General features: G+C 47.3%; 1 protein-coding gene and 1 pseudogene across 2 annotated transcripts in view; one reads left to right on the forward strand and one right to left on the reverse strand.

Moving 5' to 3' along the window:
• Nucleotides 1-24,723, reverse strand: part of Sytl3 (synaptotagmin like 3) — a 55,074-nt gene that overhangs the window by 7,100 nt on the left and 23,251 nt on the right. For both annotated transcript variants that reach the window (XM_057761990.1, XM_057761991.1), the window contains 7 exons: nucleotides 22,886-22,937; nucleotides 21,688-21,757; nucleotides 19,649-19,727; nucleotides 15,818-15,942; nucleotides 12,414-12,548; nucleotides 5,005-5,183; nucleotides 3,074-3,176 (listed from right to left, as the gene is read on the reverse strand). In XM_057761990.1, coding sequence (XP_057617973.1) covers nucleotides 3,074-3,176; nucleotides 5,005-5,183; nucleotides 12,414-12,548; nucleotides 15,818-15,942; nucleotides 19,649-19,727; nucleotides 21,688-21,757; nucleotides 22,886-22,937 — 743 coding nt within the window. The remainder of the gene's footprint in view (nucleotides 1-3,073; nucleotides 3,177-5,004; nucleotides 5,184-12,413; nucleotides 12,549-15,817; nucleotides 15,943-19,648; nucleotides 19,728-21,687; nucleotides 21,758-22,885; nucleotides 22,938-24,723) is intronic.
• LOC130862326 (GTP-binding nuclear protein Ran-like) lies at nucleotides 17,039-18,836 on the forward strand (annotated as a pseudogene).

Below are 24,723 nucleotides of genomic sequence, written 5' to 3' on the forward strand. Positions count from 1 at the left end.
TTGCTTTCCTTTTGTTTTCTGTTTTTTGTTTTTGTTTTTGAGACAGGATCCCTCAGTTGAGCCTAAAGCTGTTTGACTAGGCTAGCTGACCAAATGAGCTCCAGGGATCCTCCTGTTTCTAGTCCCGAGCACTGAGGTTACACACATGTATCACAACTGCTTTTTACATGGGTCCTGGGCCCTCAGGCTTATATATAGTGGCAGGTACCTTGCGAGCTGAGCCATTTCTCTAGCCCAAGCCTCAATTTTGATACCCAGACTTCTATAAGACAGACGCAATGAGGGTAGAATTACATCAACCCACAGTTTTTTCCTTAAAACCAGCTGGAGGTAGCTCTCACAGCCATCTCCCCTTGGTTTTACAAGCCTGCTGGATACCAGACCCAGAGAGAAGTGAAATGCAAGTTCCTACCACAGGTTTTTAAAAAAAATTAACCTGGCAAGTGGTGGTGGCACACGCCTTTAATCCCAGCACTCAGGAGGCAGAGGCAGGTGGATTTCTATGAGTTTGAGGCCAGCCTGATCTACACAGTGAGTTACAGGATAGGCTGCAAAACTACACAGAAAAAGCCTGTCTCAAAAAAACCAACCAACCAACCAACCAACCAACCAGCCAGCCAAACAACCAACCAAATGACCTGGAACTCACAATGTAGACCAGGCTGGTCTTGAACTCGCAAAGATCTACCTGCCTCTGTCTCTCTAGTGCTGGGACTAGAAGCTTGCACCACCATGCCTGCAGGAGTTTCTTTAAGAATAAGTTTGGTCTGCGTTAGAACACTATAAAATTAAGACATTATTCTTTCAGATAGATCTAAAATATCCCCTAAGACCCTAAAACATGCCTAAGACTGTGATTGTGATTTCTTTGAGATCGTGCATGTAACTTAAATAAGGCAAGAAAGACTTTTAAACTGAACTATATAATTAAACACTTATCTAAAAATAGTTCACATCTCATTTCTTGAGCCTCCTCAGTCTTACAACAAAATACCTTATCAGACTTATGATGAATATTTCAATATCAACCTAAAATGTGCCAGCAAGCAAGCAGCCTGCAGACTGGCTGCAGTGGCCCACATGTGGGTGGCCAGCAGAGGAGTCTGAGGGAACAGAAGACTTCAGGCCCTGCCTACACCTGCTGAGTCAGAATCTGCAGTTTAAAAACAGAGCAGGGGATTCCTACCCTTATGAACTCTCCAGGATAGCCTCTCCATTGTGAGTTCCTGCTAAGCTTCCTGACCTCCCCAAGTCCAATTTCCCATTGGCAGATGGAGATTCTAATACCATCCTCAGTGTGTACATGAAGCATTTGGCCAGAGCAGAGGCCCAGGGAACAATGGCTATTATTATTATTATTTAATGAATTCAAGGCTCTGTGCCAGCCCCCACACGGCCCCTGACTGCTACTCCTTGCCAAGAAAGGCAGACAAAGCCCCTGCCAGTGCCAGACAGCAGGGCTTCTGAGTTGCCAGTCGTGGCTGGGGTTTCTACAGGTCCAGGCAGCCCATCTGGCTGGAACAGTCACAGCCCATGCTGGGGCTTCCTCTACTTCAAATGAAATTATGAGGGCCCGGCTCTGCTCTAAAGCATAATTCCGTTTCTCAGTAGCACAGAGGATGAAGACTTAAATAATTCCTCTATATTTTTTTCTGTCTTTGTATATGTGTGAGGGGTGTGTATAGGATGTGCGTGTGATGGGTATATATATGATGTGTGAATGATGGGTGTGTATACTATGTATGCATGATGGGTATGTATGATGTGCACATGATGGGTGTGTATAAGATATGCGCATGATGGGTGTGTATATGATGCACACATGATGGATGTGTATATAATGTGTGCATGAAGGGTTGTATAATATGTGTGCATGATGGGTGTTTATATAATGTGTGCATGATGGGTATGTGTATGATGTGTGCATGATGGGTGTGTATATAATATGTGCATGAAGGGTGTATAATATGTGTGCATGATGGGTGTGCATATAATGTGTACATGAAGGGTATTTATATATATAATGTGTGCATGATGGGTATGTATATGATATGTGCATGATGGGTGTGTATGTGATGCACACATGATGGATGTGTATATAATGTGTGCACGAAGGGTGTGTATACAATGTGTGCATGATGGGTATGTATATGATGTGTGTACAAAGAGTGTGTATATGGTGTGTGCACTATGGGTGTATATATAATGCGTGCATGAAGGGTGTGTTTATGATGTGTGGATGATGAGTGTGTACATGATGTGTGCATGATGGGTATGTATAAGATGTGTGCAAAATGGGTGTGTATAATGGATTGCAGGATGGGTGTCTATATGATGTGTGTGTGTGATGGGTGTGTATATAATATGTGCATGATGGGTATGTTTATGATGTGTGCATGAAGGGTTTGTATATTTGGTATGTAGGATATATATCTGCACATGAATGTACGTGTAAGTACAGGCACTTGCATGGGCACCTTTGGATATCAGAAAACAACCATCTACTTTGTTTGAGACGGAGTCTCTTGTTTTGCCACTGTGTCCACCAGGTGTCCTCCAGTTTCTAGGGACTCCACTGTCTCCGCCTCCCACATTGCTGTAGGACATTGAGAATCTGGCTTTATATAGGTTCTCAAGACTTCACCTACTGAGACATCTCCCTGGTCCTATAACTGCTTTTTTTTTTCATAAAAAGAAATGAAACCTATGGTTTTCATCTATTCTAATAAAGAGGTACTTCTGTGGAGAATAAAACCCAGGAGCGTCACTCTTGGGACCCTCTGCTGGAGAATGCCTCTCTGATGTTCAGTCTTTCAAGTCGTTCTGCACCCAGTTGTTAGCTTGAGACCTGTGTCTTCTTAGAAATCATTAAACCAAAGCTGTGTCTGAGTCTGGCAGACTACAAAGGCTGATGTCTGCCTTCTATCAACTTGGCACTGATTGACATGAAGAAATGTATAGATGTCTGCAATTATATTTAACTGACTCAAGAGTTTCAAAGAGGCATGCTGACCTCTGACCCTAAACCTAGCCTGGGATAGGGAAAACTCAGGAATGTCTGGCTCACAAGTACCTTCAAGGTTTCCTCGAAAGTTGGGTCCAGAGTGTTCTTTTGGACTTGCGTCTTGCGCTTTCCTTGGGACGACCTGTCAGGCAACAGGTAGGTCTTGATGTACCTAGTGGGCAGAGGCAGAAGAACAAAGGGAGAACTCAACATGGGGTGAGCATAGAGTTCAGGGGAGTACAACGTAGCATCAGTGGGTTTTCTAGCCTGCTTCCCTGCTGGAGCTTGAGTTAATAGGCAGGATTTGCATCCTGACTTGAGTAGAGAGGGAGAGAGAGAGAGAGAAAGGAAGGGAGGGAGGGAAAGAGAAAGAGAATGTAAGCACCTTTACATGGAGGCCAAAGGTTGATGTTTGATGTCTTTCTGAATTGCCCTCCACCTTATTGCTTTATTATTGTTACTAATGTTATTAACAACACAGGGTCTCTTGTTGAACCTGGAGCTCCCTGGCTAGGCTAGTCTGTCTGGTCTGCAAACCCCAGGCCTCCTCCTGTCTCCGTTTCTCTATCACATGCAACACCATGCACAGCTTGTTACACAGATGTTTTTGGGATCCAAACTTGGGTCCTCATACTTGTGGAGCAAGCCCTTTACTGACCAGGACATGCCCCTACAGCCCTCAACGTGAGCGATCTCAGTGCAGTATGAGTAACTTCGGATTCACACAGCTAGGCTGAGTGCTGAGTGTGTAGCCCTGCTGCATTCTCTCAAGACTGAAGGTAAAGCGCCTTGGCCTTACTCTCGGGTCCTACTTCTAGAATCTGTCCCTGTTCCTCATTTACCGCTTCATGATGACCACATGACCGCAGAACCTGATGTTCCACATACATGCCAGACTCCCTCTTTCCACCTCTACCCATTGCTACCCCTGAACCCTCAGAACTAAGGAGGAGAATAGAAACTCATGACTCACACTTAGCTTTAGCTCAGAGACCTCAAAGATTATACTCTTTCCCACAAAAGATCCACGTAAGGGAAACGGCTCACCTGCATTCTCTAACTCACCTTGTCCCCTCATGAGCATGATGTTTGAGATTGATCCCCCTCCCCCGCTTACGGAGCTTTGATCCCTCCATTTCTCTACATATCATTGTACCGTATTGATCATCACTGTTCCTTAGCCTCGGAAGACTCTTGATGTCTTAGTTTTTGCTATTATAGTCTATAGTCCTGATACACGTATGCATTGGGCACAGAACTAAACATGACAGGGTGCATGCTGACTACTTCCCCAGCCTGTATGCATGCTGTCAATTTTAATAGATCAGGCCAAATTCGACCTCTTTAAAATAAAAGGGACTATTTGGAAGCCTGACTTGGTGGAACACACCTTTAATCCTAGCACTTGGGAGGCAGAGGCGGGCGGACCTCTGACGTTAATTTTGTTTTTCCTCTATGAAATCAGCCTTCCAGCACCCTTTACTGGGCACCATCTCTCTCCCTTGATTGGCTAGAGCTCCCTGACACACACCGAATGTTTTTCCCCTAAGTCTCAACTCCTGTGTGTTGGAGCTTAACTCCCATGTGACTGTATGTGGAGGTGGTTGGGTGGAAGGGTGGCCCTCATGAATGAGATCTGTGCTCTTAGAACGGAGTCCTCAGAGAGCTGCTTCTCCCATGGACTGACAGGCACCGGTGTCCATCTGTGAACCAGGAGCTGGCCCTCACCAGACACCAGCTCTGTCAGCCCCTGGGCTTCTCAGCATCCACAACTGTGAGGATAAATTGCTGCTAATTCTTAGCAATTCCGTCTCTTGCCATCTGTTACAGCAATTCATGTGCTCTAAACACCCCTTGAGCATCCAAATTCCCATATATGCTAAGGCCTATAAAACAGGACCTTGATCCTCTATGGACCTATCTTCACCTTAGCATCAGCAACACATCCAATGTTGTGATGCCAAACTTCAATTAAAGCAAAACAAAACCCAACAACTTACGGGTTGCACTTCCTCTTCTTTTCCTCCCCGTAGGCAAGGTTCTTACAGGTCTTGATATGTATTTCTAAAGAACGGCTTTTAAAGCAGTAACGGATAGCAAATTCGATTTCTCCGGTGACATTAGCCTTGTCAAAATTACCCATCTCCGTGCAGGTGCTGTTAATACTAATTAAGCTTCCCTGAAATCAATGGCAGACATAATAAATTAACTCACAGTTAATAGTTTGCTATTCTGCTCTCACGGTAAGTCACAATTCACGCAGAGCATGCAACCCAACTCACGTTAAGCTGATATGTGCACCCGGCATGCCCGCTGCTAACCCATGTTGCCACCTGGTGACTCCTAAGGTGACAAGGCATCCTCAGGAGACCTTGTCTCCTTCTGTCTCTGCCTGGCAATAAAGATTATCCAATCTTTACCGCAGGTCACCGGGATGACGTGGACTAGGTCATGTGCCATTCTTTCACCGTAACTCTTGGGCCAGATGGCACCCACAGCTGGACGGTGTGTATAAGGCAGCAGTGAGACTAAGTGACCGAGGCTAGAATCAGACAGTTAGGAAGAGGCCTACACAGAATGACTTATGTAGACTGTGCAAAGACAATAGATTATCCTTAAGTTTTATGGGCACCTAAAATAAAAATGAAAGTAGCTTCAGATATTAGCACACTCTAAGCATCCCAGGATGCTGTGCCTAAAAGATTAGGTCATCTCATCATTATTAAATTTGCTTAGACAACTGCCACCATTTGTGAGTAGTCATGTCAGTACTGCCTTTAGAGGAACACTAAATAATTTCTGCTTCTAATACCCAGCCACCTCCTCCACACCATAAACTCCCGGAAAAGAAAGCAAGAAAATCTACAACAGAAAGTCATAACTGGCAGAGAGAGATAAAACCCAAACCAACTCAAAGGGCTGGGAACCTGCTTTAACTAATGCCAAGAATACAGCCCCCACTGCCACACCCAGCCCCAGAAAAATGTCACCTGACCATACCCTGTGATGGTCAGATGGAAAGCAACCTTAGCCGGTATACATTCAAAGATGACACATGGGACAGGAAACAGCGAGAGCGAGTGAGTGTTGAAAACAAAGACAGGCAAAAGATGTCAGCTGCCAAAAGAACTGAAGAATTCTAGTCATTATGATAAAATTTTTGCTGGGACTGTAGCTCAGAGATAAAGCACTCGCCTACAAAGCAGAAGGTGTTCTAGGTTCAAGGCCCAGGACTGGGGAAAACCTCAAAAGGTCCTTTGCCTAAAACTCAGTCCAGAGAAGGACTTTGCCCCACATGAAATTCTTTGGAGGCGGCTGATAATCCTCCAACCAGTTCCTTGTCTGGGACTCAGTTCTGTTTTCTCTGGAGCCAGAATAGAACTTCAGAGCAAGCAACCAGGTGGTGGTGGTGCACACCTTTAACCCCAGCACTCAGGAGGCAGAGGCAGGCGGATTTCTGTGAGTTTGAGGCCAGCCTGGTCTGCAGTGAGTTCCAGGATAGCCAGGGCTGTCACAGAAACCTGTTTAAAAAACAAAAACCTGAGCAGTAAACTTGAATCAACCAAAAGTTTCTGGCCCCAAAGTGCAACCCAGATCCGATTCCTGTTGGAGTCACTGGTTCTGACTGCTTTCGAAAGGCCAACTTAGGCCAAGCAAGGACCATACACCCACCAGTAGCCAGAGACCCCCTGAAGGTCAGAGGTCATCTACTATCACCTCAAACTGAGTCCTGGGCCTGTCTATGTCACAAAGGCAGAAAAACTAGGAAATTTTTTTTTTTTTTTAAAGTGATACATTCTGTTAGCCAAGAACACAGGGAAAGTATTACACAGTGGTTTAGCCGGTGATAGGCAGTCTTTTGTTCTGGCCGAGCCCTGCTGGCTGTGTGGCCTCCAGCAATTTCCCTCAGTTTCCTCATCTGTGAAGCCCGAATCTCTTTTATAAGGCTGTGACAGCTCAGACAGTCACAAGACACAGAGGCTTAGAACCCGGTCTATGGGCAGCTCCCAAAGTGTGTGTCTATTGTAAACTCTGCACCTTCGGGGGCCCTTTGCAAGCTGGGTGAACCCCTTCCTTTGTTCTTGTCTTCTTGGCTGTGAAGTGTATACAGCACTTGAACATCACGTGTATTGCACAAGAGTAGTTAAAAAAAAAACTGCGGTGACCTCATCTCTCCCCACTCGCGTGCTAAGAAAAAGAACACTGGGCTGGGAGGGCGATGGCTCAGCAGCTACCATGCGAGCAGAGCTTGAGGATCTGAGTCTGTAACCCTACCGCCCACATAAAGCTGGGTGCAGTAACACATCTGTAATCTCAGTGACCCTATAGGCAGATACAGGAGGATCCCTGGGAGCCACCAGGCCAGCTAGCCAAGTATAAGCAGTGGAAACAAGAGACCCTGTCTCAAACAGTGTAGCTTGGGTGATGAGGATGACACCTGAGGATATTCTGACACACGCATATGATATGACACACGCATGCCTCTGTTCACAAGCATGAGCGCGTGCACCTGCACATGCGCACACATACACACACTCACCAGGATCTCTGAGACTCCCTATAGCCCCTTCTTTAGTTAGTCCCCACCCTTCCTGTCTGAGTACCAGCTGCTTCAAAGCCTCTTGCTCATCAACTTCATTTTTATTTATGGTTTATTAGTAATATCACTCCCCTCCCAAACAGTCTGCCTTATTCTGGTGTCGCGCAGTTAAAAGCATTTCGTGTGCCTATGAACCACAGCTTGTTCTCTGTCTGGTTGCTGCCAAATTTCCAACATCGAAACAATCGTAAACAGCGCTGCCCTGGACATCCACGCGTGTGGGGCAACATTTAGGACAGGCTTTAGAAATACTTCCATCTGTTGGATTCTTCGAGAGAACCTGCAGGGGCAGGAGTGTGGCTCAGCGGTAAGAGGTGTGTTTAGCATGCACAAGGCCTGTGGCAGAGGCAGACACCTCCAAGGCTTTTGAATATGTGCATGTGTCTCCAGGGAAGCTGCAACAATTTCCATTTGCCATGTGGTTTTCAGATGCCTGCTGCTCTGGGCCCTTGCCTTGCATTTTTAGACATTATTAACATTGTCCCAAAATAGGATTTTGCTTCGGTTTTGCCCTGATTCCACTACTTGGGAGGTTAGATGGTTGTCTCTATTTACTCCCCGTCTCTATGTATAAGCAGAGATTTCTCAGGCTTTTTCTAGCCAACTCCTGGTTTCTCGGAGTCGTGAATTTCTCCAGGAAGGGTAGGCCACATATCTGGACATGAAATAACACAGTGGTTATTTGCCTTGTAGAAGTTTGAATCCCTTAGACAGATATTGCTTCGGTTTAAAAGAAGACATTACAATTAAGAATCTAATGTCACCATCATAACTTTGAAGGGAATACACCACACACACACACAAAAAAAAATTAGAAGGAGCTGGGCAGTGGTGGCGCATGCCTTTAATCACAGCACTTGGGAAGCAGAGGCTGGTGGAGCTCTGTGAGTTCAAGGCCACCCTGGGCTACAGAGCTAGTTCCAGGACAGCATCTAGGGCTCTTACACAGAGAAATCCTGTCTCAAAACAAAACAAACAAAAAATTAGAAGGGATGAGAATGAAGTGGCCTACTGAGTTTAGAGCCAAGAGAAATTATCATAAGAAAAACCCCACCACAATGTCTTCCTCCTTAGCTCAGTGTCATGGCCCTAACACTCTTTTAAAACAGCTGATTTTTTGTGTATGATGTGTACGTATGAATACATGTTCGTGTGAAGGTGCACATGCCACAGTACATGTGTGAATGTCGGAGAACAACTTTGGGTGTCAGTCCCTACCTTCCCCTGTATTTATACCAGGCTAAATGGCCCTGAACTTTTGGGGTGCTCTCATGTCTCTGTTGGGATTATAGACTCATGCCACAGCATCTGGTTTTTACAGGGTTCCAGGGATTTGAGCTCAGGACATCATGATTAGTTTTACCCACTGAACCATTTTCCTCTGCCCAACCTTAATTCTTGAAGGTTTTCTGGGCAGAGATCAGCTATAGGGAGAGAAACAAGGACGGTGTGGTTAAGAAAAACCAGTTCATACCAGAGTGCAACAAGCCTTGGGTCATAGCTGCTATTCTGTGGTCCCTGGGTTAGTTGACCCCAAGTTCTACAACCCCTGCAGGACTCTAGTGAACCACCTACCCCTGAACTCTCAGGTTGCTCAATTGTGAAATGGACTAACAGTGGCCAACATGTGGTCACAGGAGATGAGAAGCCTTCAGCACAGGCTCTCAGAGCACAGTGGCTATGGTGGGTGACTGACCCGTCATCTGGTGAGTGTTTATCAAGGGTCGCTTGAGTGTCAGACATGGCTCTGAGGACTTGGGAGTTGCGTTCTAAGGATCAGCAGATGAAAGGCAGGTAAGTGAGGTGGATCTCAGGTAGAAGATGCTAAGGACATGAGCCCGGAGCAGGTGAGTGAATGGGAACCAACAGGGTCCTCTCTGAAAAGGAGCCTCCAAACAAAATTCAGAGAACTAGGGAGTGACCTGGAAGTCTCTGTGTGTCCTAGGGCTTGAGACCCAGTGACTGACCACATGGTTGAGTGATGGAGCAACGGGAGGAGGAAGCAGATGGGGTCAAAGCAGGATGGGGGCAGGTGCTCAGGACCCTGTGGACCATCTCAAGTGTAGAGACGTGCTGGCTCTGGAGCTGCATGAAAGCCATCCTGTTCCATGAAGGGACATAGAGCCAACTCTAGTGGGATGTCAGGAACTGTGTGGACACAGCCCCTCGGGCTAAGAAGTGAGTTCAGCTGGAACTGTGTGGACACAGCCCCTCAGGCTAAGAAGTGAGTTCAGTTTTGTTCTACTGGATCAGGGTCCTTTTGAGTCAACATCAGGCTCCTGCTGGCTCGTTCCCAGAGTCTCCCTGCTCCCAGGCCGTTCTCACTGCCTTGAGTCCACCATAGGAATCCATACCAGAAAAGAAGGTTCTAGAGCCAGTCTTGCCCGCCTGATCTTCATGGAGAAGTCCTCTTGACTTTCATCTATCTTTCTAGACTATTCTAAAACACAAACAGCCCTTGGTGTTAAGCCAGCCTCACACACGAGCACTGAAACCTATGATATGAGGAGGTGAGCAGGTTATGAGCCTTCATGAATGGGGTTAACTTAGAAAACAGGCCACAGGGAGCCCCTCATCATTTCCACCAGGTGAGCACACAGCTTGAAGATGCCTACCACGAAGTAGGAAGCCCACAACAGGCTGAGTCTGCCACCGCTTGATCTTGGAATCCCATCTTCTAGAATCATAAGTAAATTTCTACTGTTTTCAAATTACCAAGTCAGTGTTGCTCTGTGATAGCACCACAGAACCAATCAAAACTACCATTAACTGAGGCCTCAGAGTTCAGCAAAAAAATCTAGGCCTAAGTATCATTAGGTTTGTTTAGTAAATGAGTCAAGAGGTGACTCCACATGCGGTCTAGAAACAGAGCAGATCTGAAACATTATGAAGCTATCTTGAAAAAGAATACACCTTAACCTCAGACCTCCAAACATAAAGCAAAGTCACAAATAAGACAAGATGGCCTTGGCCTAAATATAGGCCCAGTGACCAGAGGACAGGGTCCAGAACAGGAACCGTGCTCATAAGACTTGGTGACAAAATGACCAAGTCACTAGAGAACAGGCGGTCTTTTAAAAACAGGAATGCTGTATTGACTAAATAGCCACATAAAGTTAGCCTCAACCTGTGCATCATACCAAACAATGAGTCAAAATACAGATGGAAATATGAAAGGAAAATTCTAACGAAAGCTCCTAGACAGAACAGGACACTATCTCCACAGCCCATGAAGATACAAACCACACGAATACCAGAGAAGAAAATCTTGATAAATGAGACCATCAAACTTTAAACCATTTTCTCTGGACAGAATGGCACATGCCTTTAATTCCAGCACTTGGGAGTCAGAGTCAAGCAGATCTCTGTGAATTCCAGGTTAGTGTGGTCTACATAGTGAGTTCCAAGCCAGCCAGGGCTACATACAGAGGCCCTGTCTCAAACAAACTTTAAAACTTTTCCTTGAAGCTAGAGGTGGTGACAACGTGCTTTAATTCCAGCTCTCAGAAGGCAGAGACAGGCAGATCTCTGAGCTCGAGGCCAGCCTGGACTACCGAGTGAGTTTCAGGACAGATAGGACTATACAGAGAAACCCTGTCTTGAAAAAAACAAACAAATCAAAAAAGACAAAACAAGACAAAAAAAAAAAACCCAAACAAAAAGCCAAATCTAAAACTTTTCCTTGAAACACATCATTATTATTCTCCTGTCTTAGCTTGCTTCCTATTGCTAAGATAAAACCAGTGACCTAAAGCAACTTTGGGAGGACAGGGTCTATTTCAGCCTATAGGTGACCGTGCATCATGGAGGAAGACCAGGGCAGGAGATCGAGGCAGGAACCAGGAGACAGAACTGAAGCAAAGACCATGGAGGGACTGCTTCCTGGCTTGTGGTTTGCTCAACTTGATTTCTTATGTAACCCAGGACCACCACCTAAGGGTGGCCCCAAGCACAAAGGGCTGGGCCCTCTTCTGGTCGTTTATCAAGAAAATGTCCAATAGACTTGCCCATGAGCCAGTTTTATGGAGGCGGATCCTCAACTGGGGTTCCCTCTTTCCAGATGACTCCATATTGACAAAACCCAGCACAATGACCAGTTACTGTCTGAAGGTATAAAATGTTCTCAACGAGACGGCATTTTTAAAAGGTGAACAGAAAAGACAGCTTCAATGTGTTTTGAGGCTTTCCCTAGCTCCAAAACTACATGAAAATCACCTCCACACTCTCCTCTTACCTCCAGAGTCGACCACAGACCATCGTCTATTCCTTCCCTTGGGTCTTAGTTACTTTTCTATTAAAATCACCATGACCAAGGCAGCATATGGTAGAAAGTTTACTGGGGGCTTACAGTTTTAGAGGGTGAGTCCTTGACCATCATTAGTGGGGGCCATTGCAGCAGGCAGGCAGGCATGGTGCTGGAACAGTAGCTGAGAGTTTACACCTGACCCACAAGCACAAAGCAGAGAAAGAGCTAACTGGGGATGACAGAAGGTTTTGAAGAAAGCCTGCCACTGGTGATGTTCCTCCTCCAACAAGGCCACTCCTCCGAATCCTTCCCAAACAGTTCAACAAACCGAGGACCAAGCATTCAAATATATAAGCCTATGGGGGCCATTCTCATTCAATGCACCGTGCCTTACCTACCAGGCCAGTTGGATGATGTCTGGTTGGTTTCTCTTTTCTGGTGCTGGGGATTCAACAGAGTTGGGCCGTGTGCATGCTCTGCCTGTCACTACTGCCAAGCTCCATCTCTAGTCCCTGGTGGCTTAAGAACCACACCTCTTACAAGAGTATTGGGACAAGACTCACATGTCTCAGGCCTCCAGAGAAGACAGCGCTGTGTGTCGGACTGGACGGGAGAGTGCCTTGCTTCAAGACAGGACTGGGAGGTTGCTTGGGATCTTCTTGATGGAATGCTTTCAGAATATCGGGTGAGCTGACCTTCTGGAAAGGGTAAAAACAAACATAGCCCACTGTCCCACATGACCAAAGAGGCCAGCAAGCTCAGCCAGCATCTGTGAAGTGATGCTTCTCACACACAAACTTCTGGCCGCTGCATAGGACACACTTGTGTTTGGATCAATGTGCACACCCTACACACCAGCAGGACCTTAAAGCAGAATCGTTAGGGACCATTGCCAGCATGGACAGGTGGGCTCCTATGAGTTATAGAAAGTGCTAAAAAACGTTTAAATTCTGGCTTTAATAATGATCATGTCATGAAATTACATGAAATATAGTATTCATACTGAAAAAATTTTTACTTCTAACATGTCCATAAAAAGAAAAAAAATAAGTCTTTAGATTCTATTTATTCCTTTTTGGTAATAATTAGTATTTCTTCTATCATGTTACAGCAGTATTCCTCAATAGCCACTAACCACATGGGGGTGGAGTCAGTTCAAATTAGCTGAAGTAAAATATAATAAACTAGGTTCCCAGCAGCACCATGCTGCAAGGGAGTCTGTGCAGTGGAGGCTGAGGCCAGGACGAAGGAGCCAAGCCTCTCTGCACTTCCTTGCTTGGATTCCTCAATCCTCACAACTCAGACATTCTCTGAGCTGGGACTGCCTGGGAAGCTCTGAACCATGGACTCATGCAGCAGGGGAGGGGCATGCAGCCAAGGATGCCATGTGACATCAACATTCCGAATGCCAAGAGTGAGGCCTGAGGGAACTTGAGATACCCTGCAGGGGGCACATTTCAAACAAGTGAGAAAAGAGCACCTCCCATGGCAGGAGCTGAGGAGGGGCTGGCACACTCCAAGTAGGTTTGGCCTCCTCTTTCTGACCACACTGTCCTCTGCTGGCTCTCTGCCCCCCCAAGTCCTCATCTTTAATGGGGACAAATCCTACAGAACTGCTCTAAAGATGAAAAGCAACATGGTCTCTCTGCAGAGGACAGTGTCCGGCATGAGGACTGCCCTCGGTCAGCGCCACCATCAGACTAGCTTCGTCTGATCTGGCAAGTGTGCCATCTGGAGTTCCCTTCCTTGAAGCCTCCTCCTTCAGACATTCCCTTGTCCCCAGGGCAGAAATGAAGCAGCCTAGAAATGAGCAATATCTGAACATAGGCTCTACTCCTGGCACCATTGTTCCCTAGATGTGAGCTGCTGGTTGGTCGGCTTCTGAGTCAAGATCAGGTCTCTGACTGTGGTCATGAGAGTGAGTCTATTCTGTGATTAGGTGGGCAGATATGGTGCCGTCTGCCCGGAACAAAGGACTTTAACTAGCTAATGGCCCTCCAGCTTTTTTTTTTTTTTTTTTTTGATTTTTCAAGACAGGGTTTCTCCGTAGCTTTTGGTTCCTGTCCTGGAACTAGCTTTTGTAGACCAGGCTGGCCTCAAACTCACAGAGATCCACCTGCCTCTGCCTCCCGAGTGCTGGGATTAAAGGCGTGCACCACCACCACCTGGCAACAAAGGACTTTAAAAGAGGACCTTGTGCTAGCCCCCACCTGCCCATGGACCCTGTGCTAGCCCCCACCTGCCCATGGACCCTGTGCTAGCCCCTACTTGCCTGTGGACCCTGTGCTAGCCCCTACCTGCCCGTGGACCCTGTGCTAGCCCCCTATCTGCCCGTGAACCTAATGTTAATCCCCATCTGCCCATGGACCTAATGTTAGCCCCCACCTGCCCATGGACCCTGTGCTAGCCCCCACCTGCCCATGGACCCTGTGCTAGCCCCTACTTGCCTGTAGACCCTGTGCTAGCCCCCACCTGCCCGTGGACCTAATGTTAGCCCCCATCTGTACACTTGAAGAGGTTGGCTCCAGGGAGCCACTGTGAGCAGATATGTTTGCACTTGAGAATTTTAAAGCCCTGCCAGTGAGTACATCACAAATATTTGAGACACGTGTCATTGGAAAACCATCAGCATCAGTAACCGTTTATCACCCAAAGCTCAGCAGAAAGGTATCAGAGACTCCACACCTCATACCCAGTGAGGTCACAGTGATGTGGGAGCCTGTGCATCTCACACCCAGTGAGGTCAGTGATGTGGGAGTCTGTGCATCTCACACCTAGTGAGGTCAGTGATACGTCTTCCTATGTCTCTCAGTGTAAAACAGGGCTACATTTAATCTCCAGTTTGTTGGATTGATAGTGGTTCTCAACCTTCCTAATGCTGCAACCCTTTAATACAGTTCCTCATGTTGTAGTGACTCCCAACCAAAAAATTATTTTCATTGTTACTGCATAACTATAATTTTGTTACTGTTAAGAATAGCAATGTGAATACTTTTTGGGGACAAAGGTTGCCTCAGGACCTTTGAGACTTGAGAATCTCTGCTCTAGAGCAAGTTCTAGAAGGAAAGCAAGTTAAGTTCTCCACCATTACAAAAAGGACAGTCTGGGGACATCAAGGATGGACTCACGGGCATAGAAGAGGGGCACGGGTGCTACAGAGCCCACAGTTAGACCGAAACAACAGGTGCTGGCACCTGCCTGCCAGGTCATCTGGGCTGGATTGGAACCCAAGTATTTGACTCCAAAGTCAGCGTTATCCGGAGTTCAGTGCACCTTTTAGTTTAACTCATTCAGTAGAGGCCATTGTGATGGCCTCCCTAACCGCTCTCCTTTCCCAGTGAGCTTCTTTCACTTTAGACCCCAGGGGAGGAGCTGCGCTCCTGCTCCCTCACTCCGTGCAGAGTTTGTGTGTCCACTTTCCACCAGAGGCCGAGCCCAACCAAAGGATGTTTGCCTTGAATGGAAGTTGGAAGGCCTCCCCGTGAGAAGACTTGTAGACCCCAGAAAATGGCAGGTCAGCCCTGCAGGTGAGGCCTGCTTTTGGTTGGCACTGAAACCAGAGAGAAGCAGCCTTGGGAGCTTGGGATTGGGTAAAAGTCTACCCCTGATCTGATTAATTCTCCATGGTGATCCTGAATCATCATTATTCTTTTTTTTTTTCAGGGGAGTCTCACATTGTTGCTCAGCTTGGTTATAATCCCTGATTCAGACAAACCTCCTGCCTCAACTTCCCAAATAACTGGACATGCAGGCACGGGCTAGTGCATATGGCTTGACCTCAAACTCTTGCTTCCTTTGGTTAGGTGTGCCTGAATACAGATTAAACCTACTTAGGTTTTCCTGGCCGATTGAAGCTTTCTATCCAAAAAAAAAAAAAAAAAGCAAATGCAGAGGACGATAAGCCAGAAGAGGACATGAAGAGGACACAAAGGCGCTAGGCATAGAGGCCCAGCAGGTCAGTGCATACCCTGGAAGTGACATTGACGGCTGTGTCAGACTGGCTCCGCCTCTCCGTGTGGACCACACACTGCCTGGGATCCATAGCAAGAAGATGCTTCTCGGAAGTCATGTCATTCTGGGACTTGGAGAGCTCTAGAAGACAAGGGGTGACAGTTGGGAGCATGAAATTTTGCCAGGGTGTACAGATCCTGGGGGACTGACTAAGCAAGGGTGGCAGGTCCACGGTAGAACAAAGGGCACTGGGTGTAACTGTGTGCCAGAGGCAGGAAGAGGAAAGGCTAGCCCTTCGAAGGTCCACACTGGCCGCATGCCTCTGTGGGCAGCAATGGTCAAGGTGGGGTTCAGAGGGAAATTCTCGTCCAGTTTCCCTGTGCCCCAAACCATTGTATGGTCAACCACCTGTTCTGAAACAGACTGTTGGCCGAATATTTTCTCTTGTGACTACAGGAAGGGGGAAGATTAGAGATGGCCTGAGGCCAGAAAGAGTACTCACACTTTGGGTTTCTCAGTACACTAGTGCCCAATCTTTTGGCTTCCGTGGGCTGTGCTTGATGGACACACATTAAATTGACAATGAACAAAGCATAAGGGAGGGAACCCCACACAAGTGAAGGCTCTGTATGCCATCCAGATTCTTCCTCAAATCCAGATCCCCTTCCCAGAGCTCCCCCACCCATCTTCATAGCCGTACTTCATGCTCTAGAGATATAATCTGAATTACTTATGCTACTTTAAGATGTTTCCTTAGCCACATTAACAGGTGACATTAACTCTGCACTTCATTAGACACAGTATTCAGATTGTCAAGATAGATTGCGAATATTAAAGTTACTTGTGAGACCATCCACCAACTGTACAATTCTCTGGAATCTCGAATGTCATTCACTCCAGCTGTGCTCCTTGCCGCTGTCCCCTGGGAACTTCTGAGCATCGTGTGCACCAGCCTCCCCCTGTCCGCTAGTCCACACACGGAATCATCATTGGGATGATCCCATGCTACCATTGCCTGGTGGCTGCCTGCCATCCGCACTGTCCAGGGAGAGCCTGGAAGGTCTCCTTTCCTTGACATGGATCCCTGACCTGCTTCCCGAGCCAAGGGCACCCAGTTTGTTAGTCTCGCTTCCTAGCCACTCTTCTTTGAGAGCCACACCACCCCAGCATTCTCAAGTCTACCATCCAGAAGTATCCTGGGGGTCATCAGTTGTCAGCAACTGGAAAAGACCAGCATATGGCGGAGATCAATGACAGCCACCCGCAGCAACCTGGATGCCAAGGGCACAAAAGACTCTCAAGTCTGGCCATTGGTAGGCACCATCTGCCATCTGCCTGCTCACACTACCTTGGGGCTGTGCCTATTTGGCCCATTTCAAGGTCATGGCTTCAAGTAGAGAAGAACCTGAGAAGTTTGGGGTTCTGACAAGTATCTCTCTACATCAGTAGGATTGGTGATGGGTGGGCAGAAAGAAACAGTTGGCTCCCAAGTAAGAGTCAACCCAACCCCCTGTCTGTCTGCTAAGGGGTCTCATAAAGGACTGGAATCTTTCTCCTAGGTGCTTTGGACCACACTGGCAGACAGAGGGTGCCACTCTGGGGCAGCATTCTCAAATCCTGTGCTTCCAAACCAGCTTTAGCATCCTGGGCCACGAGTTCAACCCAAAGGGTCAGATGTCAGGTAACATCCGAGGCCTCTAACAGAAACTTCCCCACTTTGCCATAATCCAGCCCTCTGATGTTTCCACCAGTGAATTTGAAAAGTGCTGTTGATGGATGATTTTCCTTGTATTGGTACCACAAAATTGCCACGAGACTTTTACTGCATTTCATTGTGGGATTTGGGGTAACCTGAGCTGCGCATCTTTGTCTGCAGAACAAACTGCCTCTTATTTCCTTTGAAATGAGAGCTGTGTTTCTGGAGTGATAGAAAGTTAGTCACGTGGACTTGGGGAGGAGTCTGATTTAGAAGACTGTCATGGGACTAGCGCCAGCTTTTCAGAGAACAGACTGATATCCGCAGAGGGGCAAACGGGCCCATCAAACTCAACTATTTCCTCCTCTGGAAAGAGACCCAAGACAGCCCACTGCTGATGGGAAGAGCCGGGCTTTCATCTCAGCTGTCTGTGTGGTGGGGCTTGTGTGGAATACAGATGACTAATTTAAATCCAGTTGTAGTTGGCTCAGAAGCAATAACAACAATGAGACCATCACAGGCAACTGCAAAAAGTGGGCGGTAAATGAAGATAAAGAGAGTAGAGACCCTTCTGGAAGGATTGCCACGACGGCTGTCCACGGAGAGCAGCAGGTCCAAGGCAAGCTCGTCCTGGTGGGCGACAGCGGCACTGGGAAGTGCCACTTGACTGGCGAGTTCGAGAAGCTGTCTGTAGCCACCCTGGGTGTGGAGGTACACTTGCTGGTCTTTCATGCCAACAGAGGACCCATCAGGTTCAACGTGTGGGACACAGTCAGCCAGGAGAAGTTCGGGGACCTGCGTGACGGCTACTACATCCAAGCCCAGTGTACCATTATAATGTCTGATATAACGTCAAAAGTGAGTTACAAGAATGTACCTAACTGGCATAGAGATCTGGTGTGTGTGTGTGTGTGTGTGTGTGTGTGTGTGTGTGTGTGTGTGTGTGAAAACATCCTGATTGTGTTGTGTAGCAACAAATTGGATATTAGGGACAGAAAAGTGAAGGCAAAATCTATTGTCTTCCACCAAAATTAGAATCTTCAATATTATGACATTTCTGCCAAAAGGAACTACGACTTTGAAAAGCGTCTTCTCTGGCTTGCCAGAAAGCTCACTGGAGTTTGTGGCCGTGCCTGCTCTCACCCCACCTGAGGTGGTCAGAGACCCAGCTTCAGCAGCACAGTACAAGTGTGATTTAGAGATTGCTCAAACAGCTCCCCTCCTGGATGAGAGGACGACCTGTGAGAAAGTGAAGCTGGAGCCTGCATCAGAGTCCAGTCTCGTAGACAACTGTCCCGTGATGTCGTCGGTGAGCGTGTGTGCTACCTTACTTAGCTAAGCAGAGTGTGTACTTTATGGATGCTGACGGACAGGAGTGGGTTTCAGAGTGAACATGTTTTAACATACCATCATTTTTTTGGACTTGAATATTTAGCTGTTTGGAACACAACTGCTTCCTGAATTTCAAAAATAAGACCACTACAGTCCCAGCGCACTGTTCCATCCGTGGTGAATCTTCTTTGTTACTGTCATTCCCATCCTTTTTGTTTAGAATCGAAATAAAGTTGTATTTTAGAAGGAAGGAAGGAAGGAAGGAAGGAAGGAAGGAAGGAAGGAAGGAAGGAAGGAAGGAAGGAAGGACACAGTAGAGAAAGAGAATTATGTGTGTTGTGTATCCAAGGTCTATTTGGACCCCGCTCTATCACTGCCCACGTTTGGATACCTTAGGAGGTGTGAGAAGCAGAAATGGGTAAAGTAGATCTGAACAGAAGGTGCCAGGTCATGGCAGGGTTAATTGCCCCTGCATTGGGGGATTATTGCTGCCTGCATTAAAGTTCACCAGGAAGAAGAATGGACAAGTAGAAGATACTGGACTTGCAAAGCCAGAAAAGCCAAGGTTTTGGATTTTGCTAGGTATTTTGTGTTTTGTTTTCATTTCTCTGGAATCCTTTGTGCTGCTGAGCTGGGCAGGTTTGGGCAAGACAAGCAGGAGTCAGAGCGAGGCCAATAGACCGAAATGGCGCCTGCTCTCAAGGAGCCAGAGGCTGCTCCACTGACCCACAGCTTTCCCACCTGAGGCTCCTGGGCTGACCTGCACAGGGCTGACCTGCACAGGGCTGGATAGAAGAACACATCCTGTGTATCACTTACTTCTCATCTGGGAGGTGACAGACAGAAACAAGTTTTCCACGGACTTATTAAATCCTCTGAAGTGACCAAGTTCCTGTAACTAAAACAGACACGGGACAATGAGATGTTAGGCCACCACCTGTGTTTGCCCCACCGTCTCCAGGCTGCCAGCCCCCAACACTACAAGCAGAAAGGGGTGGAAAGGGGTGCAGGTGTGGGTACAAGTGTGCATGTTTGGAGGGGACAGGGCACAGCCCCCAGGAATTAGGCATCCCTGGCACTTAGCCATCTTCCTCTGTGTTTTGCAGCCTCGTTAAAGGATGGAGCATTATCAACAGGTAGTTCACAAGACAACAACTACCTCTTAGATGTAATGACTGACATTTCATTGGCTCAGAGATAATTACTGCTTGTTTGACCTCCTTTTCCTAGCCCTATACAAATTCTATGTAGAAGGTACAGGATGCGGGTGACATGGGGGTTGAGGGTACCATAAGTGGTAAGGTGACTAGCCTAGGGACAGAGGACTGTCTCCCAAAAGGGTTCATAGAAAAGGGAAAACAGTAACTTTATTCGGGTCTCATCCATCCATCTACCCACTTACTGTCTACCCATCTATCTACCTATCCATCCATTCTTTATCCACTTACCTGTATGTACCCAACCACTCATCTGTCTACCCATCTATCTATCCATCCATTCATCCATTTATATATCCATGTGTCCAATGTCTGTCAACACACCCATCCATCCAGTTTCTACTTGTCTATCCACCTGCCTCAACATTCTATGTACCCATCCACTCACCTACTCAACAATACATGAATGCATGCATCCATCCAGAGACCACTTACTCATCTACCCATTCAGTGACTATGCTTTTGTCCACCCACTTCCATCAACCCATACAACTATCTACCCAGCCCACCTACCCACCTGCCCACCTACCCATTCATCCACCTATCCACCTACACACCTACCCATTCATCCACATACCCACCTACCCAGCTATCCACCTACCCTTCAAACCACCTATCCAGCTACCCATCTGCCTACCCACCTTCCCACCTACCCTTCTACCCACCTATCCATCTACTCACCTACCTACCCACCTACCCACCTATCCACCTACCCACCTACCCAGCTACCCACATACCCACATACCCATCTACCCACCTACCCACCTACCTACCCACCTACCTACCCACCTACCTACCCACCTACCTACCCACATACCCATCTACCCATCTACCCACCTACCCACCTATCCAGCTACCCACCTACCCATCTACCCACCTACCCATCTATCAAGCTACCCACCTACCCACCTATCCAACTACTCACCTACCCATCTACCCACCTACCCACCTATCCACCTACCCATCTACCCACCTACCCAACTATCCGCCTATCCATCCTTCCAGAGCTCATCCATATATGTCCTCAGAACACAATCCCCAAGGTGTCTGTGAACTTGGAAAACAACGAACATGTTTTCACCGCTCAAATGGTCATGTATATTATCCCACGTAAGACATAACTGCTTCCTCTAATGTACAGATTGATGCAGGGAATCAAAACCATACAATTCCCTGGCACTCCAGTTTCCAAGCACACACAGACACATCCTGCATGGGAGACAGAGTTATTTCCACTTCTCAGGTGGAGAACCAAGGTAACTGAGATCCCACAGCTAAATTCTTTGGACAGAACTGGTTCTGCTCCCCCCCCCCTCGAGCCAGCAAACACTGATTCATCCCCACAGGCATACCACTTACACACACACCCACAGCCTGCTGTGCACACATGTCAGACCCGCACACACTGAAAGGCACACTACAGAGTCGAGGATGGAAGCTGTGGCAAGAGCCAGGACAAGATGTCTCAGGGCACGAGCAGAAGGAGCCAGCTGAGACTGCAGATGGTCCCTGGCAACGGAACGAAAAAGAAATCACTTTTCAGCTCCAGGTAAGTCAGGTCCGCTGGCCCAGTTCTCCAGCATCCTCCCCTGGCCTTCCTTCCCCGCTTCCCACCCAGGGACCCGCCGACAGACGAGTTACCCTGCCAGGGCTGCCACTGCACTGGCTCTCGCTGAGTGGTGGAGGCGTCGGAGGGACCACAGAGATTTTGCTGCCAAGGAAAAAGACAATAATGCCTTAGAACTACGCGAGGCACTAGTTCACATGTATTCAAATGTGTGAGTTTACCCTTCGAGTGCTTAGCTTTGTTTGGGTCTAATTTCCTTTTAAAGAAAATGGCCCAGCAGCACAGCTTGGCCCTACTTTTCTGAGCAGGTGCAGTGTGCTGGTGTCTCAGAGGGACATAAAGGTTTCATAGCTCGTCACATTCTGAAGCCACTAGGGGACCCTGACTCCCACTGAGCTGCTCCTGGACCCATGCTTCATATGTGGAATCCTATCTGGACTCTTGTATCCTTAGTACAAACCACAACAGCAAAAGGGTCAAAGTGCAAAGGGGGGAAAAACCAAACAAAAAATTAAACATACTTTGAGAAAAACTGGAAGCATGAGCTAAAAGAACCAATGGGGACTGGAAAAATAAAGTAAAAAGCTGGTGTGGTCACAGCCTGTAAACCCAGTGCTGGGTAGGCTGAGGTAAGAAGATCACCAGAACTTCACAGCCAGCCTGGGCTACATAGCCATGACCAGACCACGAGGCTACACGGCAAGACACTGTATAGGGAAGGAGGGGGAGGTTCTAAGTTTTGAGACCAGACAAATTTTATCATGAGCCAACAAAAGTCAGCGCCGGTGGGATTTCTCGGTGTAGCTCACTAACCTCAGCAGGACAGGCAGTGTGACTCCTGCCGGTTCAAGGCTGCAGGGATTCAGAATCCTGTGCAAAGAGGTCACCACCTCTCAGAGCACTGGTACGGGCAACAGATATTTTTCCCCCACAGATATATTAGGGAGATTCCCAGCACCCGGGAAGATGCCAAAGGAAGGGAAATAAACACAACTGTTTGGTTTAGAAGGTCTCAGATGCACCATCAAAAATGATATTTCATTTTTTACAGCATAGCAGGAGAAGCTGAGGGGGAAACTATGTAAAAATAGGATTGCTAGAAGGTTCCTCATAAATCTGGAAGCGCATCTCAATCTTTTCCAAGAACTTTTGAATTTTTTGAAAAGTCGTGTTCCTCTGGAAAAAGTGACCTTTGGAGGTCTGGACTCATGAGCTCTTTCAGGACGTCCTCTGAGCTCCGCTGGCATGGGACCTGCTGTCCCAGGCACTCACCTCAGCCTCTGATAAGATTGCAGGAGCTTCGCCCCAGCCGTCTCATGTTTACCTGGAGGAGAAACAAGCCAAGGGCAGTCAGGGCTGAGAACATGCTGTAGGTGCCACAACACGGGCATCAAAACGGTAAGATTATCCTAATATCACTTCTTGGTATTAAAGAGAGAGGTCCTTTGGGGGGGTGACAGAAATGCTCAAAGTCAGGTTGCAGAAGACAGGTGAAGTGGTTCAGCAGGCAAAGGCCACCAAACCTACCAAGATGAGCTTCATCCCCAAAATCTACATGGTGCAAAGAGAGATCACTCCTCCAAGTCATTCTCTGATCAGTACACGCATGCCTGGCACATTCATGTGTGTGCATGAATGCATGTGTACACACACACACATCATTAATCAACATAGGGCTGAAGAAATAGCTCAGCAGTTAAGAGCACTGATTCATCTTCTAGAGGACCTGGATTTGATTCCCAGCGCCCACATGGCAGCTCAAAACCATCTGCAGCTCCAATTCCAGGCGATTCAATGCCCTCTTCTGACCTCTGTGGGCACACATGCAGAGCACAGACATACACACAGACAAGACACCTATACACAAAAACTAAAAAATAATGAACATAAAAACATAACTCCAGGGAGCTGGAAAGATGGTTCAGTGGTTAAGAGAACTGCTGTTCCCAGCACCCACACGGCAGCTCACAACTGTCTGTCACTCCAAGATCTGACACACTCACACAGACTTACATGCACATCAAGGCACATAAGCTAAAAATAAATCATTTAAAAATATAATTCTGGATGGTGGGGATTATTGTGCAGCCTTCCATCCCTGGAGAACCACCGACTTATTAACTCTCCTACACACACACCCCACAATCCATCATGTCTGGGACTGCTTCTATGAGACGCTAATGTTGAATTAGATTTTCTAAATCTGGGTAATTTGAAACAATCCTTTAAGTCCCCCAGTTTCTTTCCCCCAGGAAACGCTGCCTACAAAATGCCCCTTGTGATGAAGACTTAAGCTAATCTCTTTAAAAATGTAATCTACTTATTTCTAGTTAGTGACTAATAATTTCCCAGAGCAGACTGCACCTGCCGTAGTAACCCTTTTTATTTCCTCGTGTACCACTACAACTCTGCCTGTCCATATTCCTGTGACCATCGTGGTTCTTAGCTACCAGCAAGGGGGGGCGGGGGAGACTGCAGTATGGGAGCATGTTTGTAGCTCATGGAACTTTCTAGAACCTCCACGCAGCCTGGCCCACCAGGGCTCTGGGAGAGCAGGACCGCTCTTGTGTTGCCTGGGAGATTTTAATTCATTGCACAGATCTGGGTAGCAGTGTTACTTAAGGACACAATAACAGAGTGTGGTACTGAGAGCAGCGGGCAGGCAGGGGCGCCTCTAGGAGGGAAAGACAACACCTAGCGTTAACCCTGATGTGAAGCTCCAACCCTCGAAGCAGGACGTAGCTTCAGCTCCAGATCTGAAGCTGGGCTGCCTCCATAAGAGACTGGAATCTTAAAATCATACCTAAAAGATTTTTGTCTTCTTTTGTTTGAGACAGGGTCTTGTGTAGCCCAGGATAGCCTTGAACTCAGGACATAGTGAGAGGAGATCCTGAACTTCAAATCAGGTGTACACCACTGTCCCTGATTTTATGTAGTGTAAGGGCTCAAACCCAAGGCTTCCGTACATGAGGCAAGCGCTCTACCAACTGAGTCCTATCCCAGCCCAAATGTTTTGAACCTCTGTGATTGTGTACATTTTGGGGGCTTCATAGAAGTGTTCTAAAATAACTTGGGAGCACCCCCATATGCTGGTCCACTAAGAAGAACTT

Source organism: Chionomys nivalis, chromosome 2 (genome assembly GCF_950005125.1).
Source record: "Chionomys nivalis chromosome 2, mChiNiv1.1, whole genome shotgun sequence".
Classification (NCBI taxonomy): domain Eukaryota; kingdom Metazoa; phylum Chordata; class Mammalia; order Rodentia; family Cricetidae; genus Chionomys; species Chionomys nivalis.